Source organism: Miniopterus schreibersii (genome assembly GCF_964146895.1).
Source record: "Miniopterus schreibersii genome assembly, chromosome: 12".
Taxonomy (NCBI): Eukaryota; Metazoa; Chordata; class Mammalia; order Chiroptera; family Miniopteridae; genus Miniopterus; species Miniopterus schreibersii.
Window position 1 is genome coordinate 73,672,005 of NC_138112.1, and position 14,799 is coordinate 73,686,803.

The window sequence follows — 14,799 nt, forward strand, 5'->3', positions numbered from 1 at the left end:
TGGAACCCGGCCCCGCCCCAATTCCGGCTCCTGCCCTTAGCCCCGCCCCTGCCCGCCCCAGGCCCCGCCCCTCGCCCCGGCTCCTCCCTTCGTCCCGCCCCGCTGCCCAATGCCGGGCCCGCCCCGACTCAGGCTCCGCCCCTCGGAGCGTCCCTAGGCCCCGCCCCAGCGCGTGGAAGCGGCGGCGCGAAACTGGCGTGGCGCGCGCGGGCGCCCCGGGGCGGGACTTCCGGCGGCGCTGGAGAGCGTCTTCCGGCCGTGTGCGAGCGGGGTCCGGCCGGCCTCCGGGACATGCAGGTGAGCCCCTCGGCGGCCGGCCGGGGAGGCGCCCGCGCCCCGCGCGGCCTCAGCCAGCTCCCCTGCGCGACGTGGGCGCGCGTGGCGGGAGCGGGGGCTGTGAGCGGGCGCGGACGGAGCGGTGTCGGGGCGGCTGGGCGCGTGCGGCGCGTGGGCGCGTGGGCGGGGCGCGCGCGCGGGAGCGAGGTCCCGAGCGGGGGAGCCCGGCCCGTGCGACAGGTGGCGCGAGCCGGCGCGGCGGCCGCCCCGTCCCGAGGCCCAGGCGACCCTGCTGGGGGGGCGCCCGGCCGCGCCCCGGGACCCCTCGCCGCCGCGGACGACTCGCCGCCCCTCGCTCCCCAGGTCGGCAGAGCGGCGCCCGGAGCGGTCAGGGGCAGGCGCTGGTGCAGGACCGGCGCCCTGCGGCCTCGTTCCCCTGCCCAGTCCCGCGCCCACCCGCCCGGAGGAAGACGGCGGAGGAGCCCGGGCTGCGGGAACCCGCGGCCGCCGACGGAGCGCGGCCCGTGCCTGGCACCGGCTGCGGCCCTGCTTCCAGCCGCCGTCAGTCCCGCGAGCGCTCGCCCCTCCTGCAGGGACTCGGTTGGCTCCAGCATTCGGGCCCAAAGGCCAGAGCTGGGGTGAGTGACCGCCGCACTAGCCATTCTGCGGAGGACAAAGTCGGCGCAGGGTCCAGCCCGGCGCCAGGGACAGGCGCCCAGGGCACCTCCTTCGGCATTTCTCAACCCGCACATCCCCGCACAGCGAGACCAGCTCCTCGGCCGGGGGAAAACCGGTGTCTTGAAAGCATCGTGGAGGAGACACGATCGGAGGGCATCTCGGATCGGGGGCTCTGGTCATCGCCTTCCTTGTACACGTACAGCGTGTCCACGCACAACACACGTGAACCGGGCTGTGGCCAACACCCTTGTAATTTTCAGTGAAAAACACTTGAATGTCACTGCAGGGACTCACTGTCCTTTGGTCACAGGCTGAGATAGTCCTCCCGGGAGCTTGGAGCCCCCGGCGGTGGGCTGCAGGCGAAGGGCTCAGCGGGTCCGAGACCCCGCCTCCAGCAGCCCCCTGGTTTGGGTCTGTAACACTTTCTCTGGGTGACCACAGGCGTGCAGCGGTCACCACACTCCCTTGCCAGGGCCGTCGCACACAAAGGTAGTCATTGGCGTGTGGGGGCAAAACACGTCTGACCTGAGAACAGGCTGCGTGAGCCCAGCAGTCGGCTCTGGCAGGAGCATGGTGCCTTGAGCACAGTCGCCCAGTGGGCATCTCCCCCCCCCCCCCCCCCCGCAGTGCACAGTGGGGACCCGTGGGAGGTGCCCAGAGAGGGCCTCATCCAGCAGGAGCATCCCGCACACCACACAGTTCACACGTTGAGTCCTCACCACCAAGTGCCAAGTAGTCGGTCTGGAAAACTCCCTGCCCGTCAGGGAGCAGCCCAGCACTCCATGTGTTTCTCCCTGGTGTCCTTCCTCTTCCTCATGCTGCACCTCCCTCCCCCGGCCCAGGTGGTCAGCCACAGTGCCCGCCCAGGCCTCATGCTCAGTCCGGTCCTCTTTCCGTTGCCCTGTTGCCCCTCCTGGCACAGAAGCCAACAGGGCCTGTCTTCCTCCAGATCGGCCCATCTCCACCCTCTCTTCTTTTACCCTTCCCCTGGTACGAAATCACAGGTCAAGGGTCAGGCAGGTGGGGGAGCAGCTCATGCCCCCCTGAGTCTGCACCAGGGCTCCCATCTAACCCAGAGGAGTGACATCCCAGAATAGGGCGGCCTATGCTGCTCCGGAGGGAAGCAGGTCGAGAGGAGGGTTTCGGAGGGCCTGGCTCTGCCCACTCCTGACCGGGCACACCCTGCCTGGCCAGGAATGCATGTGCCTACCTGCTGGTCAGGGGGCTGGGCCAGAGGGGACACGTGCCAGGGCTGACTTGGCCGTGTGCTCCTTACACCTGCATGTTTTTTTTTTCACCTTTACCTGAGGATATGGTTTTTACTAATTTTAGGGGGAAAGAGAAACATCAACGTGAGAGTGAAACGTAGATCAGCTGCCTCTTGCACGCACCCCAGCTGAGGGTCCAGCCCACAACTGGGGGGTGTCCCCTGACTGGAGATCAAACCTACAACCTTTCATTGCATAGGATGACACCCACCCGACAGCTACCCCTGTGCATCTCAGCCTCGTCAAGGGTGACAGCCAGGCCGGCTGCTTGTTGCCCAGCTGCCTTGAGTGAAGGACGAGAGGGAGGTGGGATCTGGGGGGTGGGCCGGGGGCGAGGGCTGAAATGACTGCACAGGGAGTGAAAGCCCAGCGCAGGAAGACAGAGACGCGGGTCAAGCCAAGGAGGACCCAGCAGGACCCGAAGGTCAGACAGCCATTAGCGCCCCCTCCCGCTCAGGAGTTTTAAATAAAGCTGAACCGGGCTGCGTGCTCGCACTTCCTGACATCTGTGCGAGCTGTCCCCCATCCGAGGGCCTGTCCCTGCCTGCGGGAGGCGCTGCAGGCTGCCCTCCACCACAGACCTCCTCCTGTGTCTTCCACGTGGGAGGGGATGTTTCCAAAGGAGTTTGTGACGAAAGGAAACGTGTTGGAAAGTAGAACATTCACAGGAAGGTTGTCGCCCAGAAAGGTTTCTCCAGCTTGAACTCCCAGAAACGGCTCTGGGGAGGTGCTGTCCGGGCCTGGAGTCTGCATCAGGTGCCCATTCCCTGGTTCCCGGGAGGCCGCGGTGCCGCCCGGCTCCGGGTGCCTGTTGCTCCTCTTCGCGTCCCTAAGTCAGTGCAGTGGGCGTGTTTTTACTGGAGCATCTTCCGAGTTGTGAGAGTCTGAGTGTGATGCACACACAGTGGGTAGGAATTCGCTGCCCAGTGTGTTCTGAGAACTTTTTCCCCATTTATTGTTTCTTCGCATTTGCTTTTCTATTTCCTGAAGGAAAGTTTCGTGTTCTCGTGCAGTCAGCCCTTTCGGCGTTTTCTTCCGTTACCTCCGTGGTCACTCACAGAGCCGGAAAGGCCTCCGCACTCTGAGTGGACCCCAGCAGGCGCCCGGGTCTTCTGCTTCCGTGGCTCTGTCAGTCCCAGTGAGGCCCTCTGGCCGGGACTTCTCTGGGTTTCATGGGGAGGAAGAGCCATGGTTCTCCTCCATGGCTGGCAGTGGTCAGCGAGGCAGGGAAGCCCCTTCTGGCTGGCCGTGAGGGAAACCAGGCACCCCACAGTGCTGGAAGCTGGACTCCGGCCGTTGGGGCTGGTCCAGGGCAGGGCTGTGTCCTGGGGCCAGCAATGCCCAGCCCAGTGCCATGAGGACCCAGGTCATCAGAGGAGATGCCCCATGCTTCTGGGGGTTTCCATGTGCTCTGCTCTCTCCGCAGCCCCCTGGACCCCAAGGTGGGACCCCCCGTGACTGCCTGCCATGAAGGTGCCCCTCCAGGTGCTCTGGCTTGCTCTAGCCTGCGGCTCTGTTCACACTACCCTGTCCAAGTCAGATGCCAAAAAGGCCTCCACCAAGACACTGGTGGAGAAGGTAAGGGTGGTCTGGAGACTGGCTGGAGAACTGACCCATTGCGTCTTCTCTCTTCCCAATGGGGCCCTGTGCCCACGTGGCCTGGGAGGCTGGGGGCGTGCCTGTCCCTGTCTGCTGTGATGTCCAAATTTCTGCCTTCACCCAATTTCTGCGGCTTTCAACACTGGCACTCCTCCCGCCTTGTCTGTGACGTCCATGTGGTGAGCGAGTCAGACAGCGCCCGGGAGGCAGGACGCGTCTTCAGGGACTGAGCTCCTGGGGAGGGCCCCTCCCTGCGTGTCCTGGTCAACGGCACTGAGATGACCCAGCACAGCCCCTGGCTGCGCGGCCAGGACGCTCTGCCCGGGGTTCTGCCTCTGCCTGAGGATGGCTGGCGCTGACAGCTTCCTTTCCTTTCATTTCAGACTCAGTTTTCGGAGAAGCCCGTCCAAGATCGGGGTCTGGTGGTGACAGACCCCCGAGCTGAGGATGTGGTCCTCGAGCATCGCAGCTACTGCCCGGCGAAGGCCCGGGAGAGGCACTTTGCCGGGGACGTCCTGGGCTACGTCACTCCGGTAAGCTGGGCCCTGGTGTGGACAGGGTGGTCTGGAGGCGAGGCGGTGACTGGGGTCTGCCTTCTCCCCTCCCCAGGCCCCTGTTGCCGTCGGTGCAGCGGGAATCCCGCGGGGTCCTCGGGGGGCTTGTCCTCCTGGCACAGCTGGGCCTGTGGTGCCCCATCTGGAGGCAGCTCCCGAGCCCTCTGGCTTCGGCTGCAGGTGGGCTCACCCGGCCTCTGTCCTTTGCCAGTGGAACAGCCATGGCTACGATGTCGCCAAGGTCTTCGGGGGCAAGTTCACACAGATCTCGCCCGTGTGGCTGCAGCTGAAGAGGCGTGGCCGCGAGATGTTCGAGGTCACGGGCCTCCACGACGTGGACCAAGGTTCTCACCTGGCTCATCCCCGGCCCAGTGGCTGTGAGAGAGAGAGACTGTGTGTTTCAGGATGTGCCTGTGTGAGTCTGCGTGTCTGAGCGATGACTGCCCAGGATTGGCCTGCACCCCCCACCCTTGGCGGTTTGCACATGAAGTCCAGGCGGGGTGTTTGGGAGGGGTGTTCAGCTTCTCTGAAAACTGAGTCTGAAACTAAACGAAACAAAAGGAAAGGAAAGAGGAGAGGGGAGGGGAGGGGAGGGGAGGGGAAGGGGAAGGAAAGGAAAGGAAGCTGTCAGCGACAGCCATCCTCAGGCAGAGGCAGAACCCCGGGCAGAGCGTCCTGGCCACGCAGCCAGGGGCTGTGCTGGGTCATCTCAGTGCCGTTGACCAGGACACGCAGGGAGGGGCCCTCCCCAGGAGCTGACAGTCCCTGAAGACGCGTCCTGCCTCCCGGGCGCTGTCTGACTCGCTCACCACACGGACATCACAGAACTCGAGGCGGGTCCGGGGTCAGTGAGGGCGCAGAGTCCTGACAGCACATTTGTGGGTCCAGAAAGGACACATGTCAACCAGTTGCAGAGTTCTGAGGCCCAGAGCAGCTCCCCGATGCCAGGGGGCAGCACTGGAGTCTGGCCCTCAGACACCCTCAGCTACAAGAGTAGCCCCAGAGTCTGAGCTGCCGGCCCGGCGGCTCCGCAGGGGGAGGGGGCCCGGATGCTCTCCATCGGCCTCCCCTCCGCTTTCCTGTGTGTGGCCGAGCGTTTTCCTCCTCGGGTGGGCGAAGCCTGTGTCTCTAAATTGACTGTCCTCTTCACATCCCACAGGGTGGATGCGTGCGGTCAGGAAGCAGGCCAAGGGCCTACGTATAGGTGAGTCCAGGGCGTGTGGGGGGTCAGGGCAGCCGGCCACAGGCTAAGGGATGGAGGCCTGGCTGGTGTGACCTCCGTGAGTGGATGAGTGGGCCCCAGGGTGACCCAGTGCATTGGTCACTCTGCTGACTGCTCAGAAACGTGGCCAGCCCCCAGCCGGCTTTCACATCCCTCAGTCCAGCCAGGGTCCTGTGGCCCTTTCGCCCACCTGGCCTCAGCCCACCACGGCCAGTGCCTCCTGCATCAGTTTCTTCACTCACCCAGCCAGCATTTATTGAGGACCGAGAGTGATGCCAACCCCACCCTGTCCTGGGGTCCCCAGCTGGCAGGGAGGGACAGTGTCCCAACATGCAGTGGGATCAGTGGGGCCTGGTGAGTGGGGAGCAGGCCGGAGCCAGAGGAGCCGTGAGGGGCCCTCGAGGAGATGTGCAGCTGGCGTTGGGGACCCTTAGGATCAGGTCGGGGTGGAAGATGGTCCCGCGGAAGCCAGTCAGTGAAGAGCCAGAGAGTGGGGTCTGGGCCGCCAGGACAGTGCCTGAGGGTGCACTGGTCAGCGTCTCCATCCTTCCCCCGACCCCCAGACCCCTCCCTTGCCAGGCAGGGATTTGCTGGGATGACCGTGCTGGGTGCCCGGCTGTGTGGTCATTCTCCTCTGGAGGCTGATGACCACCCCGTGGGTGGAGCTGGCACAGGAGGGTCACGGTGCCTGCACGGCCTGTCCCCCCAGTGCCGCGGCTCCTGTTTGAGGACTGGACGCACGAGGACTTCCGGAACGTCTGGGACAGCGAGGACGAGATAGAAGAGCTCAGCAAGACCATGGTCCAGATAGCCAGGGTGAGGCCTGCGCTCCTCGGGCCACACAGGCTGCCCGGGGCTGCCTCCTGACCACAGGGGCCCCCAGGGGTTGGGTTGAGGAGGGAATGAGTGGACAGCACACACGAGAGCCCTGGTTGCTCTGTCTTTGACTCCTGTGGCCCCCCTCAGAGAGGCACTTCTATGCCTGTGGCACGAGCCCCGGCCGTGACCTTTCTGGGTGGGCGCCGGTGGCTGGCTCCATGTCTGCCTCCCATCCTCCTGGTCACTGCACCATCCTCACCTGCCCCATCCTTTCAGAGTCAGCATTTTGACGGCTTCGTGGTGGAGGTCTGGAGCCAGCTGCTGAGCCAGAAACATGTGTGAGTGGGCTCGGTTGGCTCTGGCCCCAGGGGGCTCAGTGGAGGCTGGAGGAGGGACAGGAGGACCCCACTTGGGAGGAAGCCTTCGTCCCACAGCCGCGGCTTCCTTGGCCCTGACGCCTGCCCTGCGTGGTGGTGAAAGGAGCAGGAGGAGCCTCCCCAGGAGGATGCCCAGGCCGAGCGGGCAGAGTCAGGCTTGCCCACCAGCAGGAGGTGCTGCTGAGCACGACAGAGCAGGACCTGAGGAGAGGCTGGCCCTCTGCCCTGGGTGGGGTGGGCGCAGGGGACAGAGGTCCCCGCCTCCCTGTGCTCAGACCCCGCACCAGCCATTGCCTCTGAAAGGCTCCTTCTCCGCTCCTGCCCTGGTCGGGTGATGCCCAGTAGGGAGAGGATGGCTGGAGACAGCGAGAACTGTGCTGCTGTGCATCCAGGTTCCAGACGTCCCGCACTCCGTCCACTCTGCCTGGCCCCACTGTGCCTGCATGAGAGGTCCTGGGACGCGTGGGAGGGGCACCATGGCAGCGTGTGAACTGCTGAGTGGCTGGTGCCTAGGGGGCTGGGGCATCCTGTGCCTCCAGGGTGCCTGCCGGACAGACCAACCAGAGTCTCTGTTGAGTCTCCCAGTCTGACCTCACGTTTCCTCTCAGGGGCCTCATCCACATGCTCACCCACATGGCTGAGGCGCTGCACCAGGCCCGGCTGCTGGTCATCCTGGTCATCCCACCGTCCGTCACCCCTGGGTGAGTGCTGCCCCCACCTGGGCTGGGGAGCCCCGTCCAGGTAGATGCTACAGCCCCCTCACACACAGGCCGCGCACACACGGGTGGAAACGGGCTGGGGGCCTGAGTCGGGTTTGGTGAAGGCCGCGTCCCAGCCCCCACACGCGTATGAGGGACAGAGTCTTTCAGACACATTCCACTCGCTCTGGGGCAAGGCCCTGAAGCTCCATGGCCAAATCTACACCTGCGAATGTCCCCAATGGACATCACCAGCCCAAGGAACTGTAGGCTGGGCAGAGCCCCCAGGCCTTGGCCCGTCCCTGGTCTGCCCTTGGCCGTGACGTTGTGCCCTGGGCAGGGTGGACATGACAGCCACACTGCCCGGGGCTCCTTCTCCCTGTCCTTCGGGTTGTAGAACAGCAGTCTCAAAGTGGGGGCAGGGGTGGGCAGGAGCCGGGACTGCAACCCTGAGCTCCTGGGGGAACCAGTTTAAGTGACCCTTGGGCTCTTGATGTCCACTGGGGACATTTTCAGGTTGATAGACTCATAGGAAAGACCCAGTGAGGCTCACGTGGAGCCTGCAGGCACTCAGGCATCAGAGGCAGACGCTCCTTAAAGCAGGCACTGCTCTCTGGGGACAGCGTGTCTGCCTGCCTGCCTGCCCTGCACTCAGGCCTTATACCCCACAGTACCCATTTCCTGAGTCTTCTGCTTTTTTGGGTTGTTCTGGGGGCAGCTCCAGTGCTATGACTAGAGCCAGGGACCCTCCCTGCAGCCCTTTTCCTGGCACGGGCTGTCCACTCACACTGAGCCTTGCAGCTTCTGGTGGGTGCAGGGAGCAGACTCACAATAGATGTACAGAGGTGGGGGAGTGGGGGAATATCCCTGGAGGGACTGACCTCTGGGCATGGCAGGGCCCTTTCCAGCTGGCATCCTCTCTGCCCAGGAACTTGCATGCCCAGCTCCTGGCCCCTAGGGAGGAAGTGGATGTGTGTGTGAGCTGGTGTCACCGGCCCCTTACTCTACAGCCACCAAAGGAGAAAGCTCCCTCGGTGTGGTGGGCTGGGGATGCCGGAGGGAGGGGACGTGGTCACTATGGCTGGGGCTATGGGCAGGGTCCCCTGGGCCAGCCCGACAGCCAGGTGTGTTTGCTGGCGGGTCTACGTGTGTGGCGGGCCTGGCTGGCGGTGCCCTGGGAGCTGGCTCCTCACTGATGCCCATTCTCCTGAGGCGGGCGCCTCTCCCAGCGTTTCCACAGCAGGATCCACCTCCCAGTCTGTGCTCCGGGAGAGGTCTGCGTGCAGAGTGTGGGAGGCGCCTTTGCTGTGCTCTGTCTGGGGCCCTCCCAACAGTGCTGACCTTGAGCCCTGCTCCCAAGGTCACAGCCCACCCCCATGGAGCCACCCGTCTCCGGAGTGGGGGGGATGGAGGCTTTGCTCAGCTTCACGCACCACTGGAGACGCCAGTGCGCAGCACAATGAACTGGTGTGATTAGAGCTTGGCGTCCTCACGGGCTGGCCCAGCCTCGTCTTCAGCGGCTGCAGCTCCAGGGCCCCTGATGGCTCCTCTAGCTCAGCCTCAGGGAGCTGACCCCCAACACAGGCCCTGCTGAGCCCAGCCCCACTCGCTGTCCCGCGGGCAGATGTCCATCTTGATGTGGGCTGCTCCCCTCCCCCCATCTCTAGCCACTCCTGGGTGTCCTGCGGTTTCTGACAGGCGGTCACCCCATGGTCAGGAAGGTTCTTCTGGGGTACCCCTTGGCACAGAAACCCAGTCCCACTCACCAGGGCGGGGGGCACAGGTCACCTGTGGATGTGGGACAGACGTGGGAGGTATGGTGGGAGGTAGAGGTCCAGGCTGGAGGGCTGAGGGGCCTGCAGGTCAAAGATCTCTCTGACCCTTGTGGGACAGGTGGGCTCATGCTGAGCGTAGCAGCAGAGAGGGGCAGGTGACAGCTGGTAGGGGCCTGGGTGACTGGGCATGTGGGGAACAGATGTGGGCCCCCAATAATGGGCCTGCCTTCCACCTGTCACCAGTTAGGGGTAGAGGGTTGGAGGTCTTGGGGGTGGACAAGGCCCTAGAGGTGACCCAGTGGACCTCGCAGCCCCACCCTTGCTCCTGGAATGTGTCCCTGAGCACACGGCAGGCTGTCCCCTATAATCGAGTGCGGAGTTATTTCCCGGGAGTGTGAGGTCCTGGAGTGGAGGGGGACGGGGCAAGGCTGAGGGGCCGGCAGGCTGGTGATGGGCCTTGGTGGCTGTACTTGTCTCGTGCAGGACCGACCAGCTGGGCATGTTCACACACAAAGAGCTGGAGCAGCTGGGCCCCGTGCTGGATGGATTCAGCCTCATGACCTATGATTACCCCACCGCACAGCAGTGAGTATGGGTGCCGGCCTGCGAGCCCTGGCTGGGTGCACAGCGCTCACCGCCTGCGGGCTGGATGTTCGGAAAGGCGAGGCCTGGCTCCCCACTGGCCTGTCAGGACCACACTGCGGTCACCTCGGGTTCCAGGGGCGTGGAGACCTGGCGTAGTCTTCAAAGCCCAGAACTGGCCATGTGTCAGGCAGCCATTCCATGTTGGGGTCGTGTGACCGATGGCAGTGGGCATCCTGGGTGTCCAGCCACACCTCCGGGGAGTGGTGGCCGCTGGCCCTGGGCCTGCCATGTTGCCAAGGAGATGGTGTCACACCGCTGCCTCCTGCTGCCTCTGTCCACATTGGGCCATGACCTGGGCCATTCTGCCCCCGTCGGGGGCCCAGGTGGAGCAGATGCAGACAGGAGTGTCCAGTAGGAAGGCGCCATGGGAGTCCCACCGTCTGCTGCCCCCCCTCCCCACCACGTACACAGAGCCCTGCCTGCCACTGAAACCCACCCTTCCCTTGCCTTGTAGGCCTGGCCCCAACGCACCACTGTCCTGGGTGCGAGCCTGTGTCCAGGTCCTGGACCCCAAGTCCAAGTGGCGGAGCAAGATCCTCCTGGGTCTCAACTTCTACGGCATGGACTATTCAGCTTCCAGGGATGCCCGCGAGCCTGTCATTGGGGCCAGGTGAGTGGGGCTCCCTGTCATGCCCAGTGGCCTCCTTTGCTGTCCCTCTCGAGGCCTTTGTTCCATGGGGTCTGCACATCTCCCAGAGGTGGTGGGCTGAGCAGGGGAGAAGCCCTGGGAGGATCTGACCACTTGCCAGGCACCTGCAGACAGTCTCAGGATGGGGGGCTGTGTCAGCCCCGCCCAAGCTGGGACACCCATAGTGTTTCCCCCTCAGCAGGTGGGTGGACAACCTTCATGATTCAAGTGGCCTGTGGGGCCGGCTCAGGCAGGACCCCACAAACCTCCTCTCTGGAGGTTCTTGTCACGTGGACCCAGACCTCTGCTCGCCTTTTGGTCTCTGTGCCTCTCTGCTGGTGTTGAGTTCTGTTTGGCTTTATTTTCTTTTTTGCAAGATCTTTGCTGGGTGTAGAATTCTGGTTGTCGTCTTTTTCCCAGTTTTTCCAGTTGTTGCTTTGTCACCTTCCTGCTGTGTGTGTCCAGTGGGGTTCGTGGGGTGGTGCTGCCCCTCTGTGTGGCTGCCCCGGCACCTGCCACAGTGATCGGGAGGGGCCTGTGTGCGGCTTTCTTCCTGCACTTGGTTTGCATCGAGCTGCTTGGATCTGTGGGTTCTCACTTCTTACCAGGGATAGAAAAATGTTGGCCAGTTTCTCCAAATATTTTCCGGCCCCTCCCTTTCTCTCCTCACCTCCAGGCCCTCAGGTGCATGTCTGTCAGGTTGGCGGGTTTGTCCCAGCCCCCGACGCTTGTGGTACTTTTGGGGACTCTTTCTTTCCGTGCTCTTTTCAGTGTTTGTCGCATCTTCACATTCACTGGCCGTTCCCTGCCATGTCTCCTGCGGTTGATCCGCTGGCCCAGTGGCTGGCTTGGGGTCTCCTCTCACCTTCCGTGTCCCTCGTAGACTCTGCACGTACATCAGTTGCTTCTGGGTCCCATTGGTGGTGGCTCCTTTCTGTGGGCCTGTCACGGGCCCTTTGCAGGCCTGTGCCCTGGGTTGGGTGCCAGGTGTGCATTTGCCGCATTGGGCGGTGCCCGACCTGGGTTTCAGGTGCCCACCTGTTCCCAGGAAACCATGTGAGCCACAGCTTTTCTCAGGACCCGCTCCTGTCAGTGGAGAGTGTCCAGAGACCGCAGTCCAGGCGCACACTGCTGCAGCTCCGTCCTTGTCCACAGGGGGACGTCCGTGGTCAGAGCCCATTTCTGCCCATCCACCCTGGTCGGCGGCTGTGTGCTCCTGTGCACTGCCCCTCCCCCATTGCAGCCCTTCCTGCAAGGTCCCCTCTCCCCCACTCCTGCTGTCCCCACATCCCTGGCCTGCAAGGGGTGTTGGCCTTGAGGGACCACCCTTAGCTCTGGCCACTGCACAGATACCACAGGTGGTGGCTTGAACCACAGACATTTACTCTCCCTGCCCTGGAGGCTGGAGGCTGAGATCCAGATATCAGCAGGGCTGGCTCCTCCTGAGGCCTCTCTCCTGGGCATGTAGAGGGCCATCTTCTCCCCGTGACCCCACATGGCCGTCCCCCTGTGCGTGTCTGTGTCCTCGTCTCCTCTTCTTTTGGGGATGGCAGTCGCATTGGATTAGGGCCACTCCAGTGACCTCATTTTACCTTAATCACTTCAGTCACATTTCAGAATGTTAGACTGGGGCTCAGACTCTAACTTAGGAATTTGGGGACAGTTCACCTCTAACCCCGTCTGAGGGGAAGAGTTATAATTCACTCACTAAGCGTGGCCCAGCAGTAGCTCCTGCAGTGCAGTTTTTGGAGCCCTAACCAGCTTGTGTGGGTCAGATGACAAAAGGCACCGTGTGGCCCCAGTGGCCACCAGCCCCAGCTGTTCTGAAGAGGGACCGGGGGCTGCGGAAAGGAATCCTGATGGTGAAGGTATCTGTGCGTGTGCACACGTGCCTGCGTGTAGGGGGTGTGCACCTGTTCGCACATGCACACCGGCTGCCCTCCGATGCATTGGGGTTCTAGCTGCCCCCCAGTCCTGGATAGAAGGCTGTATCCCATCCGGGCCACAGCCCCTGCCGACTTCCCCTCCCGTCTCCTCCCGTACGTGCCCCTCATAGACAAGGGAGGGAGGCCGGCGTGCACCCAGCTTCATCAGGTCTGAGGGAAGCAGGTGGGTGGAGAATGGGTCCCAGGGCCCAGGGGTGTGGCTAGGCCGCATGTCAGTGATGAACAGCCCTACCCGGTGCTGCCCCCCCAGCCTCACCTCACCTCGGCAGGAGCAGATGCATCTGGCCCAGCAGAGCCTCCCTTGGGGCCAGAATAAATAACCCGCCAGAGCAGGCCAAGTGCTGACAGGCGGCTGCTCACTCGTCTCAAGGGCGATTGGGGGTCCTGCAGGGGCGGGGCTGAGGGGACTCCTGTGGACAGAACAGGCCTGTGATAGGCAGGCAGGGTCAGCTCGAGGCTTTCGGTACAGGCTGGGTCACATCTGCCTCTAGGGAGGGTGCTGGTTTGGGTGGTCCCCCCAGACCCTCTTCTTACCCCGGGCTTCCCCAGTGATCTCAGGCTGCAGGGCCTTGAGGGCCCAGGCTCCTCTCATAGGCTTTATGCGTCCACGGAGGGACCTTGCCCTTCTTCCCTTTGCCTTTGTCCCTCCCTTCTTTGGTCGGCCTCCCCCCCTTCTGTGACAGCCACAGCCACCGCCACCCTGCCCAGGTGTCAGGTGTTGTGGGCGAGGCCTCCTGGTGGGCTGGGGTGTCGGGCGGGTGTGGGAGAGTGCTCGCACCCACACCCTGACTTCCCCAGGTACATCCAGACTCTGAAGGAGCACAGGCCCCGGATCGTGTGGGACAGCCAGGCAGCTGAGCACTTCTTTGAGTACAAGAAGTGAGTGTTCAGGACCAGCCCTGGGCCGAAGGGCTGGCTGGTGGGTCCCTGGCCACGAGCCCCACCTCTGCCCAGAGATGGGCCTGGCCCAAGGAAGAGGTCCCATTGAGGGGCTTTCCAACCAGACCTCATACCTGGGCCAGAGGGAGGATGGGGGGCAGCACCCCCTTCCAGGGGAGGGCCCGGGAGAGCCAGAGGCAGGAACAGATGGTCCTACTATCCTTTGCAGAAGCCGAGGTGGGAAGCACACCATCTTCTACCCGACGCTGAAGGTACGTAGGCCCAGCCTCAATGCTGCACTGGGGGCAGCAGGCACAGCCCTCCCCACAGTGACCCTTGCCCTCAGTAAGGCCGAGGTGGGCAAAGGGTCAGTGCAGGGTCTGTTCTGCTTCCCTCTGGGACAAGGGGCTCAGGTCTGGGTGTGTTTCAGAGTGGGTGGGCCACCAGGGCTGCCCTGGGGACGAGAGGTGGAGGCTGATGTTCCCCTCTGCCTGCAGTCCTTGCAGGTGCGGCTGGAGCTGGCCAGGGAGCTGGGCGTCGGGCTGTCCATCTGGGAGCTGGGCCAGGGCCTGGACTACTTCTATGACCTGCTCTAGACCCAGCTCCAGAGCAGACATGCTTTCTAAGCAATGGAGCGACTTGTGAAATACAGACTCCTCTCTCTTCCTGGCTGTGTCGGTGCAATCCTTGGGTGGGGACAGACGCGTCCCGGGACCCCCATCCTTTGTCAGTGACAAGAGGAGAGACAGCTCTGGCCTGGGGACACTTGAGAACAGTCCCCGCCCACAGGGTGTCAGGAAACCAGCTGTTCCATGGTTCCAAATGGGTTTGGAGGCTTCAGAACAATCCAGCTTTCCCAGACCTGGACACCTGGCAGGGGTGGCTCCACCATGCCACCCTGGGCCTCCCACTGCCCACACTGACTTGCCTACCTGCTACCCCAAGCTACCAACAAGCCTGCCAAGCCCCTCTGTGGCAAGGGTATGGGGCCACTGCAAAAAACGGCTCAGAAATGCTGGACCTGCCTCCAGAGAACTAGGCCTGGACTCTGCTGGCAGCAGGACCCCTGGGAGCCCGTTGGTGCCGTGGGCTTTGTGGTCAGTCTCAGGATGAGACTGGGATGAAATATGGGAAACACTTGGATTGCGAGGAGCCGAAGGACTTGGCAGGAGGCTCCCCACCCCACTGCCCAAAAGTTATCTCAGTGGGCCCCCTGGCCCCAGGGACAGATCCCAGGGCCCAGCCAACTACCCCCAGGGCCAGCCATGCAGTAGTTGGGGAGAAGCACTGAAGGGGGCTGGGCATAGGGCTGTGGGTACAGTGGGTTAGACAGCTTTGCAGACGTGTGACTGTTCTCACTTCGTTTGCGGCTGGTAAGAAGGTGTCAATGTGGTAACCGTGTCCCCAGAATGTAACCTCCACGTTAGTTCAGGAG

At 63.4% G+C, this 14,799-nt stretch overlaps 1 protein-coding gene across 2 annotated transcripts; it reads left to right on the forward strand.

Annotated features, from left to right (window-relative positions):
* Positions 1-221: 221 nt before the first annotated feature.
* Positions 222-14,030, forward strand: CHID1 (chitinase domain containing 1). 2 transcript variants are annotated; one of them, XM_081153373.1, is made up of 14 exons: positions 222-297; positions 640-914; positions 3,649-3,800; positions 4,205-4,354; positions 4,587-4,719; positions 5,535-5,579; positions 6,307-6,413; positions 6,693-6,754; positions 7,402-7,494; positions 9,750-9,851; positions 10,366-10,521; positions 13,284-13,364; positions 13,594-13,636; positions 13,862-14,030. In XM_081153373.1, exons 3-14 carry the CDS (start codon positions 3,690-3,692, stop codon positions 13,958-13,960), a joined length of 1,182 nt encoding a protein of 393 aa, XP_081009499.1. In that variant the 5' UTR covers positions 222-297; positions 640-914; positions 3,649-3,689; the 3' UTR covers positions 13,961-14,030. The 2 variants fall into 2 exon arrangements, with proteins under 2 accessions (XP_081009499.1, XP_081009498.1); XM_081153372.1 differs by lacking the exon at positions 640-914.
* The last annotated feature ends 769 nt before the right edge of the window (positions 14,031-14,799 follow it).

Excerpts from the sequence above, each read along its gene's own strand:
- CHID1 (XM_081153373.1), top strand. The coding sequence starts at position 3,690 with ATGAAGGTGCCCCTCCAGGTGCTCTGGCTTGCTCTAGCCTGCGGCTCT. Across the intron at positions 10,522-13,283 it reads GAGCCTGTCATTGGGGCCAG|GTACATCCAGACTCTGAAGG; the intron begins GTGAGTGGGGCT and ends TGACTTCCCCAG. Across the intron at positions 13,365-13,593 it reads CACTTCTTTGAGTACAAGAA|AAGCCGAGGTGGGAAGCACA; the intron begins GTGAGTGTTCAG and ends TATCCTTTGCAG.